Source organism: Eptesicus fuscus, chromosome 9 (genome assembly GCF_027574615.1).
Source record: "Eptesicus fuscus isolate TK198812 chromosome 9, DD_ASM_mEF_20220401, whole genome shotgun sequence".
NCBI lineage: Eukaryota > Metazoa > Chordata > Mammalia > Chiroptera > Vespertilionidae > Eptesicus > Eptesicus fuscus.
The window spans coordinates 56058621-56071590 of NC_072481.1; the positions used below are offsets into that span (position 1 = coordinate 56058621).

At 47.6% G+C, this 12970-nt stretch overlaps 1 protein-coding gene across 1 annotated transcript in view; it reads left to right on the plus strand.

The window, feature by feature from the left end:
* AK5 (adenylate kinase 5) overlaps window positions 1-12970 on the plus strand; it is a 200830-nt gene that overhangs the window by 178137 nt on the left and 9723 nt on the right. The window contains exons 11-13 of the mRNA XM_054721084.1: window positions 3775-3938; window positions 5809-5925; window positions 11258-11446. Of these exons, the coding sequence (XP_054577059.1) occupies window positions 3775-3938; window positions 5809-5925; window positions 11258-11446 (470 nt within the window). The remainder of the gene's footprint in view (window positions 1-3774; window positions 3939-5808; window positions 5926-11257; window positions 11447-12970) is intronic.

The following is a 12970-nucleotide window of genomic DNA, read 5'->3' on the forward strand; positions in this document are numbered from 1 at the left end:
GAAACAACAACGGATGTTGTCGCTCAAAGGGGAAGTGGCCACATATCCCAAGCAAGAGCTTTGGATATGAAGAGAGGCAAGCCAGGAAAACTGGAGATAAGTCATAAATCCTCACTACCATATGAAAACATCAGTCATGTTTTGCATTTTAATGTTCAATATTCTCTTGACCAAGAAAACCTGGATTCATCAGGTGTTTATGGAGCACCTACTGTGTGCAAGGTGCTGTGCTAGTGGGGAACCTGGAGACCAAGTGTCAGCCAGGCCAAGGGCGCCCAGGTGCTATATAAACCACTCACGCCACCAGGGGGAGGGGCAGAGGGCTGTTTATGGTAGAAGGGATGACCTTCCAGGCTGAGCACCTCGAAGAGCAAAAGCACAGCGGCCTGGAAAAGTACATGTTATGGAAGGGACAGTATGTGGTTGGACATGACAGTGCTGGACAAGGATAAGAAACGGGGAAAAAGGTTGGAGAGGTTCAATGCAACCAGAACCTGGCTGGTTGAATGCCCCTCTAAGGAGTTCAGAATCTATGCTGCGGGGACTGGGAAGCCGTTCAATTCGATGGAGCTGGGAAGTGACATGCTTTTCAGGCAAATCATCCTGCTGGCAGGTCTGCTGGACTCCAAAGCCTCTCCCACCCCGCTGCAGAGGCGGGCCGCTGCCGTGTGCGGTGAGCGTGAGCACCTGAGCTTACGGCGGGGAAGAGAGGAGGAACGCCCCAGAGAGCCAGAGCCAGGCTTCAATCCTAGACCTGCTACTTACTGGCCTGAGGCAGTTGAGTGACCTTCACTATGTCTCCGCTTCCCCATCTGTAAAATGGGGATAATAACAGTGCCTGATTCCTAAGGCTGTTTCAAACCGATGCACATACCAGGTGTACCGGTTAATAATGTGGATTTTGTAACGAAAGAAAACATGATAATTTCAAGAGAAACATCAAAAGTGCTTTATTCAAAGTAATGTCTATCGCTAGCTACACATTTCCCCCATCTTTCAGGTAATTTGTGAATACCGTCCCAATAGCACTTTTCTTGTTTTGAGGCAAACCATTCAGAGACCCAATTTTCCACTTCGTACGTTTTGAAGTGTTGCTCAGAAAGTGCGGGTGCCATCGATCAGAACAAGTGGTAATCTGAAGGAGCAAGGTCTGGTGAATACAGTGGGTGGGTTAATACTTCCCAGGCAAGATCTTATTTAACGTGCCTTTAACTGGTTTTGAAGTGTGTGATGGTGCGTCATCATGAAGAAAAATTACTTTGCCGTGTCTTCTGGCCCATTCTGGTCTTTTTACAATCAAAGTGTGGTTCAAATTGATTATTTGTTGTCAGTAACAATCAGTATTAACAGTTTCACCTGGTTTTAGAAGCTCATAATACACCACTCCTTTCTGATCCCACCAAACGCAGAGCATTGTCTTCTTTCCGAAGCGGTTTGTCCTTGCAGTCAATCTTGATGGTTGACCTGGATCAACCCATGCTTTTGTGCATTTGGGATTCTCAAAATAAATCCACTCTTCATCACCAGTCACAATTCGATGCAAAAAAGACTTTCTTTCGTGCCATTGAAGCAACACTTTACTGATGACTTTTCGGTTTTCCATTTGTCTTTCTTTCAGGTGAGGTGGCCCCCATTTTCCTTCCTTTAAAATCTTTCCCATTGCTTGTAAACGATCGGAAATTGTTTGCTGAGCAACGTGTAATCTTTCTGCAAGTTGTTTTTTGAGTTTGACATGCATCTTCATCCAATAATGCTTGTAATTGTCGGTCTTCAAACTTTTTCGGTTGACCTGGACGTTCTTTGTCTTTCACATCGAAATCATCACTTTTAAAGCGTTTAAACCAACATTCACAAGTATCTTGAGATGGAGCATGCTCACCATAAGCTTCCTGAAGGATACGATAACTTTTTCTTCAAAATAATGAATTAAAACTTCCCACAAATGCTCTTTTTTTTTGGCACAAAATTCGACATTTTTAAGCGTCAAAATATCTATGATGGTAACACCTTCAGCAAATTTGACATATGAAGTTTTGAAGCTTGCTGTCAATACAATAAAATAGCATACATATCAAATTGCATATATGTCAACATATGTGTCACTCCATCTATTGAAAAAAATCCGCATTATTAACCGGTACACCTGGTAAAATGCTTAGAGCAGTGACTGGCACGGTAAGCTCTTGGCCACGGTTAGCTATTATTACTTTCAGATGTATTATTTTTCAGATGTAAAATCCTACAACTTAGCAACTAGTTGCCGTTGGGGGGGAGCAAGGGAACAAGTGAAAGGTGTAATGCCCATCAAAGGAACATGGCAGATACCCAGAATTAAGAACAATAACTAGAAAACAGCAGAAAATCACATCGAGGGACCTTACAAAGTAACTTTATAGTAATCTTCAAAGTGTCAAGGATTTACAGTGACAGGAGATTTGACTTTGGGTGGTAAGCACATGGTGCGACGTACAGATCTTATAACACAGAAACCCACACCTGAACCTATATGTTCATGTTGACCAACGTCACCCCAATAAATTTAATTTTTTTAAAAGTGTCGAGGAGCCCAGCCGGCGTGGCTCCGTTGTTGAGTGTCGACCTATGAACCAGGAGGTCACAGTTCAATTCCCAGGGCACATGCCCAGGATGTGGGCGATCCCCGGTGGGGGGCATGAAGGAGGCAGCCAATCAATGATTCTCTCTCATCATTGATGTTTCTCTCTCCCTCTCCTTTCCTCTCTGAAATCAATAAATATATATATATATATTTTTTATTTTTTAAAGTGTCGAGGAAACACAAAGGAACTGTTCTATCCTGTAGGACACCAGGAAGACATGACAACTAAAGGCAACGTCAGATTTAGAACTTGATCCATTGGCTTCCAAAGACACTATTGGGGCAGCTGAGATGATTGCGCTGACATTTATTGGGTCTGAAGGTGTAGCTATGCAGAAGCCTGTGCTCGGCTCCTTTTTCAAAAGAAATGACACCAAGTGCCCTAGAGTGGGAGGCATCAGGTGGGCAACTTATGCTCAAATGCTTCAGAAATGTTTCTGTGCTCTGCTTACAAGTCGTCTGTAAATTGGCGATTGAAAAGGAAAGCCATTTATTTTTAAATGAAGAGCTAGCGTTTGTGGAGCATCTCTCTTTATTAGACACCGTGGCCGTGCTTTCACACGAGCAGGTCGGTTCCCCAGGAAACTTGTCTGACTTGCATCTCTACCCAAAGGGCACCCCGCGCCCCTCCTCTGAGACGCCCGCCCTGAGCTCCTCCCCACCAGCCCGCCGGCAGTCCCTGCCTGTGGTGTGTCTATGATGTCTACGCCCTCCCTGGGCAGTAAGCCCTTTGAGGGCAAGGACTGGAGCCCATTCTCCATGTAGCCCATCGCCCAGCACAGCTCCTGGTAAACCGTAAGTGCTCAGTGTATGCTCAGTGAGTGGAGCCCTGAGGCTTGCCCGCCAAGGTGAATACAGTCAAAAAGGAGCCCTGGCCCGTGTGGCTCCTCCTGTGCACAGAAAGGTTTCCCGTTCAATTCGGGTTTCGGGCTCGATCCCGGGAGGGGGTGTGCAGGAGGCAGCCACGTCAATGTTTCACTCTCACATCCATGTTTCTCTCTCTCTCTCCCTTCTTCTCCCTCTCCTTCTCCCTCTCCCTTTTCTTCTCTCTCTTCCTCTCCCTTCTTCTCTCTCAAAATATCAATTAAAAAATCTTTTTTAAAAAAACATGAGGCACCAGACTTGGGATGCATGTCTGATGCGTGACTTCTTTTCAGGTGGCCCGGGCTCTGGCAAAGGCACGCAGTGTGAAAAGCTGGTGGAAAAATATGGATTCACACACCTCTCGACTGGCGAGCTCCTGCGTCACGAGCTGTCATCAGACTCTGAGAGAAGCAAATTGATCAGAGACACCATGGAACGTGGAGACCTGGTGCCCTCCGTAAGCAACAGCTGCCTCCCCTGGCTGGGGGGATATTATGGGGTGTTGCATTTAGTCTAAGCTGCTGGAACCAAGGCACCCAAAAGGACAAGAGCTGTATTGGATTCCTCTCTGTGGAGCAGTCAGAGGCAGGCAGGAGATCCACGTTGTCCAGGCCCAGGTCCCTTCTGCCTGTTGCCCTGCCAGCTCCTCAAATATTAGCCTATCTCATCTTTTCCCCCAAACTGGCCCCACTTTAGAACTGAAATATTTAAAGCAGAGATGAAACATGGTACAGCAAGGCCTAGGAATACAACCCCCTGTAAAAGAGAAAATAAAGTTTCCATTATTTGGGGAGGTAGGATAGCATTATCTTGAAATTTGGTATCTTCCTTGGGTAGTTTCAGAATACTCGTATGTATCTTCCTTATATATCGTTGTTTATATGTTTTTTCAAGTCACCATCCATTTCTGAGAAGCTGGATGCCATGGGTGTCAAAAAATAGTCATTCCTCCCACGCTAAGTCCCAGGGTCTGTCCCTGGGCTTGTGCGGTGCAGTCCCGGTTAGCTAACGGAGCATTATGCTCCCCCTTGGCCAGCTGCACTGCCGGGAAGACAGAAAGGCTCCCGTGGAAGACAGCAGACCGCTGCAATTGCCTCTTAGGTGGCTTCCTTGTGGCCACTCCTCCCTACAGTTTACTCTTTTCACAGCAAACAGAATGATTTCTTGAAAGTGTTTATCAAGTTGTGTTATTCCCTTCCCCAGCACCTTCCGGTGGCTCCCCGCCACACTTAAAATAAAATCCAGAGTCCTTCCCGTGGCTCTGTTCCCACCGCTGACCGTGCTCACACCCAGCAGCCACTGTCCTCCTCATTGTTCCTCCCACAGGCCAGGTGTTCCTGCCTCAGGGCCTTTGCACGTGCTCTGTCCTCAGCCTGTGTGCTCTTCCTTCACATGTGCACACAGATGCTCCTTTACTTCACCCAGATCCCTACTTCAATGTGGCAATTTATCAGAGAGGCCTCCCTCACCACCCCGTATCTCTTAGCCCCGTTTTAACTTTGTCCCCAGTGGTTCTCTCTAGCTGACTATTACTTATTTATTTGTTCATCTATTCTCCATCTTCCTCACTAGTATGTAAACTTCACAAGGAGTTAATTGACCATTATCTAGGGATAGTTTCTGTGATGCCTGCATTCTCCGAGACCCTGCCCAAAGCCGGGGGATGCCAGGGAGCCAGGGAGACAGGGACCAGGCTGGGTGCATTGCTCCTGCATCCATTCCCAAGCTTCCATACATCTCTCCTCCTTTATTTGCTATAAGCATGGGTCCAATCTAAGTTTTTAACAAACAACGTGATGTTGCTAGAAAATGCTACTTCATAGCTACTGAAAATCTTCTCAAGTTACTGGATGTCAAACCTTCCAATACATTTGCTGGAAAAAATCAACAGCATGTTTTGCCTAGTTTTAAACTGCCATTCTGCCTAATTTATGGGGTGCTGTCATGTGAAATGTGGCCACTATATTTTATCTAATCTAAGATGCCATTATTTTAAGATACCCCAATAAAATATAACCAGTAAAAAAAAAAAACACTAATAATTAAATTATGCCCAGCACTGATTATAAGATACCTACCAATTTCAAAGACATTAACATGTGTGTCAGGGAGAGAATGAGAATTAGAATTGATGAAAAACAGCCTATTTCTGTCCGCCGTTCATCCTATCTGAGCCTCCCTCCCTCTGGGCTGGGCTGGGCCGGCCCAGGAGCCCCGAGGCCCTGCAAGTGTGGCTCTGGGAGGAGCTCAGGCCCTGACCCTGTCCCCACCCCCTCCCACCCACCTCACCCCCCCCCCTACCCCTCCCCACCCCCGCCCCACTGCAGGGCGTCCTTCTGGAGCTGCTGCGGGAGGCCATGGCGGCCAGCCTCCGCCACACCACGGGCTTCCTGATCGACGGCTACCCTCGGGAAGTGAAGCAAGGCGAAGAGTTCGGGCGCAGGGTAAGCGTCCTTTTGGGGATTATCCCGGGAGAGTCATGTGGGATGTCACTGAGGTTGGGAGATAAACTCAAAGCCTCTTGCCTTCCCAATGACATGAGTCAAAACTTTCCGTTACAAATGGCAGAAACTCACACAAAGTAGCAAAAAAAGAAGGAGAAAGGGAAGGGGTGGTAGTGATGGAGTTACCGGCTCAAGTAGCTAAGCCGTCCAGGAGTGGCTCACGCTTGATTGGATCTACATGTTCAGGTTAGTTTATCAATCGTCTGACTTCTCCAGCTCTTGGATTGTCCTTCCTTTGTGTTGGCCTCGTTTTCTTCCTGTTCCAGGCTTACCTCCCACCATCTAAGTGACCTCACAGAAAAGGGTTTCTGTTTGCCAAAGGGTCCAGCAAAAGCACCTGGCTTGTGTTTCGTTATCCTGGGTTATTAGGTCACGGGCCCATCACCGAACCACTCACCGCAGCCAAGGGGAAGATGGGAGGGCCGCTGATGGAATTCCCAAGAATATCCCGATCCGGCCTGGAGGACCAGGGCGGAGACTGGAAGGGAAGAGGGAGAATGGGCACCACACATACTGAGAAAGGGAAGGGAAATGGCCCGAGGAAAAATAGGAATGCCCTTAGAAGAAGGCAGGGGAATGGACAGGCAGGTTCCAATATTTGCCATTTCAAAAAATATACAGGTCTGCCCTTTCATTACTGAACTCACGACCTTCTACCAAAACCGTGTTTTACATTCTGCTGGGAGGAGTTTGCAAAGATCCAGCATGATATTCATTTGTCCCTGGGTACGGTACATTTACTAGTAGAAGATTCTAGTATCAATCGGACTTGTGTGCAAAAGAACACATACAACCTTTAAACTTGACCGGAACAACAAAGATGCTACACACACAGAATGAGCTGTTATTGATTGATTCATGCCCTGCAGGGACCCCAGCATTTGTGCAGCCCCTCCAAATTACAGGCAGGTGATTAATTTGAAATTTGGCAAAGACAAGGACAGACATCTGCTTTTCTCCAGAGATGCGGAGCAATCAGCCTGGTTGAGAGCCTAGTGAACGTTTCTTGTACACCCATCAAGCGTGCAACTACGTGTGAAGCCCCTCCAGGCCTGTGATTGGTTTTAACCAGTCTCCGGGCAACTCACCAGCCTTTCCGTGTCAGAGATGGATGTGCCTGAGGCATGGGGCCATCTGTTGCCGAAAAGAAATCCAGTTCAGTCCGTTAGTTAGGCTGACACCTTTGCATGCCTGTAACTGACTGAGTTCTCTGAGGTGTAAGATCCTTTGAGGATTTTCTTGGCTACTGCACATGACATCCCTAAAGGCCAAACGCAAACCACAGCTATGTTCACAGTTTGGGGCTAAGTCTGTATGTGGTCTCTCTAGTACCTTCCTATCTTCCGTTCCCAAGGCTGGTTTTTCCCTCCATTGAATTGATCAGTGCCTTCTGTATCTAACATGGTATACCAGGGGAGGCAGGGTGTCAGCTGGTGTGTGTGTGTGTGTGTGTGTGTGTGTGTGTGTGTGTGTGTGTGAGAGAGAGAGAGAGAGAGAGAGAGAGATAGAATATGAAGGAGGAGCTGGGGTTTCTAACCTTCATCCCCATCTCCCACCCCAGTTATGAACCCCTGGTTACAATGACTTTGGGGTTCACAGGTCATTATTCAGAGCCCAGCTTTCTAACTCACTGGCAATAGCTCAATTTATCTTCTATAAAATGTAGATTGAAAAGAGACACCTCATTGCTTGTTGGGACAATTGGGTGGAATTCTTGAGACGTGCCTTACACATTTATAAGGCTGCATATGTGGTTACAGTTTTATTTTTCAATATAAGTGGTTATAGTTTTATTTTCAAAATTATTTGTGGTTTTGTGACTGTGGAAATAAAAGTTATATAGATGTGAGGCAATACAGAAAAGTATTAACAAAGGGTAACCTATCACCCAGAGATAACACCTGTTCTTTGATAAATGTTCGTCCAGTACTTGTTATGTTTTCATATAGTTAACATCATATAGAATACATAGCTAACAGAATGATAGCTGTCATTTTGTGAGCACTTAACATGTCCTGGGCGCTGAACTAGATGCTTTACATCTAACATTTTATGAGCCTTTACAATCCTATTCAGTAGGCATTATTATCCCCACTTTAGAGATTCTTCTGTTGAGAAGGGGTGTGCTTAGCCTGGCTCCCTAGTGTGGAATTGAAAAACTTTCCTGTATTAAGCCAACGTTTTACTCAACAACAGCCAAACTAAATACATGTTACCACTTGCGCTTGGCTTTTCCCTCCCAGGAGCCCCTTAGCTGAAATTCTGCTCTGAGCCTGATCACGCAGATCACTTGTCTGAATGTGTGAATGATGATAGGACTGCCCCTCAGCCTGATACTCTTAACTATCTCAGAACAGTTCCATCACCAGAATCAGTGATTCTGTGTATAAATGTGTTCTAACCTTCAGAATGAGCTTTTAGGGGGGAAAAGAAAGGAAGGAAGGAGGGAAGGAAGGAAGGAAGGAAGGAAGGAAGGAAGGAAGGAAGGAAGGAAGGAAGAAAGAAAGAAAGAAAGAAAGAAAGAAAAAGGTTGAGTCCGGCCAGGGGATGTTCTTGTAGATATGTGGTAGTTGTTTGGAATTTGGGGAGCCTTGAGGACCCCTTGGGACTTTCCACTAGAGATTTTCTGTTCTATTCACCTGACTTCTGGTGCTTCTGAGAACTTTGAGCGGGATAATGGGGTAATGGTGGCAATGGGGTGGTATCATTATTAGGGTTGTGCGTTCAGGAACGCTGAAACGACCCAGATACCCCTCCTCTAGTGAGGTTGCCCAAGAGGATATAATATACCTCAGGGTGAGAGCCAGTGGGAAATGGACATTCCACTTTACTGTTAGCCAGGAGCCCGACCCCCTTCACTCCCCCACCCCACCCCCCCCCCCCCCCCCCCCAGTGCAGAGACTGTTACCTATGCTGGAGCACGTGGCCTAGGCTAAACGCATGGGTGAGGCCTCTAGCTGATTCTAAATCCCTTTACTGTTCAAAGGGATGAATGTATTGCTGGTCTAAGGACCACAATTTGAGAATCAATGTGGAAAACAAATCTACCTTGGGGGTTTAGGGGTGGGGGGGGAGGTGGAAGAGTGTATAGGGGGGATAAATGGTGATAGAAAAAATAAAATTAATTAAATTTTTCAAAAAGGAAAACAAAACAAATCTACCTCTGCCTTCTATGCTTATTTTGGTCCAGGGGGTCATTTACTGCCAGCTCCTGCTCAGATACACATGATTTCTGTTTGTACCTGAATGAGTCCCTGCATCACCTTTTCTGTCCCCACGAGTGGCCTGAAAACCGCCATAAATGGGAAAATCGCCTGGTCTTCTCACGCAGCCCCAACCAGAAATTGCTCCAGGTAGCCAAACCCTTTAACTGAACCTTAGGCTGCCTCCCAAGCTCGCCCTCTGCTGGTGGACAAGGGTCATTTTCTCCTAAACCTTCACCCAGCCTTTTTTGCTGCTCAAATACTCATTTTCATTTCCCAGTTAATACAGCAGAAAAGTTGAATGACATATTCCAGAGGTTTATTTCACTCTTCGAGATTTGGGAGAAATTTTCCACTCTGTTCCTCAGAGTGAATCCCTCAGATGGGGGAGATAAATGTCTGATCAGCACTTAACTAGCGACTTACCGTTCTGTGTGTTACCTCAAAGCTCTCCCCACCCTGACTTTGTTACCATCCTCCCAGGCACTTTCTACAGTGGGGTGGCAAACCTTTGTGTATTTCTCGCAGCCTGATCACTGCAAGATCAGGAGGGAGCAACCGTTTCTTTTTACGCAGGGTTGGGGTTGGTAGTAGAGGCAACACAAACACAGAGATGTCAGGAGCAAAAGAACATTCAAGAGAAGCATGGGGAGCTGGGGAGATTCCTGCTGCCGATCATATCACCATTGTTCATTCATTAAGACATTTTTCAATCACCTGCCTAGTGTGTGTGACTTGGGACCAGGAGCTGAGCACTCCTACCCCTGCACACAAAGAGACTGTAGCCTCGTAGGGGAAATAAGCATAATAGCTCATACGGAATGCTGTGTGCCAAGCAACATACTTACATCGCCTTATTTAATTCCATTTAATCCACACAGCAATTTTGTGATCATCCTCATTGTACAAAAGAGAAAACTTGGGGTGCAGAGAAGTTGAGTGACACTTTCAGTTGGTGATGAAGTCAGGTAGCTTAAAATAATTAGTTCCTTTCTCCAATAGGGCCCTGGGGTTTGATGGGCTTGGCTGGCTGGTTGCCATTGGGGTCCTTTATTCAGCCGAATGTATACAGATAGCGGCTAAGGCCGAGTTTCACCTCCGGAGCCAGGGCTGGGGTGTCTAAAACCGCAAGGGCTGAAGGGCGTCTGTCCTCGTGGCCGCTGTCTGCGTGCCTGGCTTGGGCTGCCTCACAGCGTAGCAGGCAGAATGGCTGGCCCTCTTGGACGGTAGGTGACCAGGCAGAAACTGCAGCATTCCTTACGCTCTTGCTTCGAAAGAAGCACACGGCATCATTTCCACTGCGTGCTGTTGGTCAGACAGTCACAGGTCGGCCGAGGCTCGAGCAGGTGTGGGCTCTATGTCTCCGTGGGGAACGAGCTTACAGTACATGGGGGCAGGGAATGATGAAGACCATCTCGGAGACAAGTCACCACAGCAGGATGGGGCCCTCAGCAGCCTGACTCCAGCCCATGTGTGCCCCACCATCACGCTGCACTAACTCCCACTGATACAGCACAGTCACATGACACTACAGACACAGTCACATGACACTACAGACACAGTCACATGACACTACAGACACAGTCACATGACACTACAGACACAGTCACATGACACTACAGTCACATGACACTACAGACACAGTCACATGACACTACAGACACAGTCACATGACACTACAGACACAGTCACATGACACTACTGGTAGAGGGTGACAGAGGTAGGTCAGAGAAGGCTTCCACAGGAAACACCACACACACACACACACACACACATGCCCCTCCCCTTGGTGTGGAGAGCAGGTGGTGACCGCCTGGGTGCATTCTGTGTACCCCTGCATCCCGGGAGGTGACAAAGGCTGAGGGTGACAGGCAGCTCCGAGGCATCCTGAAGAAACCACGGGCCTGGAAATGAGGAGCCGAGACGGCCACCATGTAGTTCTAGGCCCGTGAAAGGAACCCGGAGGCCAAGAGAGGGAAGAACTAGGGGTCCCAGGCCTTTCAGAACATCACAGAATGGAATTTCTGACTGTGCTGTGCCTCCCCCACCCCACCCACCCCCACCCCCAGATTGGAGACCCGCACCTGGTGATCTGCATGGACTGCTCCGCAGACACCATGACCAACCGCCTCCGCCAGCGCAGCCAGAGCAGCCCGGGCGCGAGCAGCACCGCCACCGTGGCCCAGCGCCTGGAAGCCTACCACCGCGCGTCCATCCCTGTGATCGCCTACTATGAGGCGAAGACACGGCTACAGAAGGTGAAGCGTGTCCCTTTCCCCCTCCAAATGAGCCAGTTCCCCGCTTTTTTTCTTTTTCTTAAGAGAAGAGAGGAAAAAAAAACCCAGGACATTTTTGGTTCAGGGATCTGGGAATTGGAGCTGCATATAGTTGCACAAGTTGGACCCAAATATGGGTCCCTTACTCTCTTCACTTTTGTGTCAATCAAAATTAAATATTTGTCATCACATGGACCATGAAATCTGGCCATGCAATTTTCATAGGTGCCATTATAATTGCTGAAAACAGAGAGAGGGAAAGGGGAATGAAGGGAGGGGGGGAGGCATGGATGAGGCATCAATTCTGCCTTCTAGATGTCAGCTGAACAGGAAAAAGGTCTCCTCTAGATCTATGATCCAACGACTTTGAATTTCTAGATTTCTACAGTTCATAATTGGCACTTGTCTCCTTTGCCTCAATTTTTTGCAATAACTGTTATTGAAGGAAGCAGTATATGGGGCCAGAAGAGTAGGTGATTAGGTAAAACAGTGAGGATACTGTGGGGAAATGGTCGTGTCCACTTCATGAACAATAACCCATGCTAAGTCACCATTAATTTCATGAGTTTGGGGAAACTACACAACCCCCATCATTCACTCATTTCACAAATATGAACAGGTATCAAGCACCTCCCATGGGCATCCGTTGCCCTAGTGGTTTGGATACAGGTAATAAGACGTGGTTCTTGCCTGCTAGAGCTGCGTTCTAGTAGGGGGTGTAGACAAACCTGTGGTCACAGTGTGGAGTCAAAGTAAGAACTGAGTGGTTTCCAAGGTCCCTTTAACCCTTTGCACTCGCTTGCTTTTTTCTCGATTCCTTTATTCTAATGCTAACCGTGTCGAGTCACACTCGACATCTGAGTGCAAAAGGTTAACCCATTCTAAGGGGAAAGGAAAGGCATTGAGGCAGGTCAACTAAGTTGATCCTCAGATACAACCAGCCAGCCAAGCCCATCCTCCTAAGATGTGAGGGGAGCAGGGCACCCCACATGGCAGGATCCCTGGTGCAAAGGGTCAGGAGAGACAGGAACTCGGCTTGGCTGTGATGTAAAGTGCCAAGGAAAAGAGGAACAAGAGAGGGGGCTGGGCAGGCAAGCAGGACCAGATCAAGATGAACCTTATGTAGGCGTGAATCACTGCCCTGTGGATGATGGGAGTGCTGAAGGGAACGGGCATAATCAGGGCTTTCATTTAGAAAGCTCACTCCATCAGCCTTGTAGAGAACAGATCCCAAGGAGGTAAGGCTAGGAGCCCACTGGGCGGCTGGAACAGTATTCCAGGAACAAAATCCTGCGGCCCCAGAGCAGAAGAGGGGCATGAACATGCACTTTCTGCTATTCACAGTAAGTCCGGGGAGGCGTCAACGCTCGCAGGACAAGCCTGTCTCTGAAGCAGCTGCATTATCGATTCCTTTGTGGGGGGGAGGGGGGGGGATGTTTGATACTGAATTCTCATTTTCTAAACCAGTTAGTGGTCCATTTTCCAGCATCTAAGGGACTTAGCCCT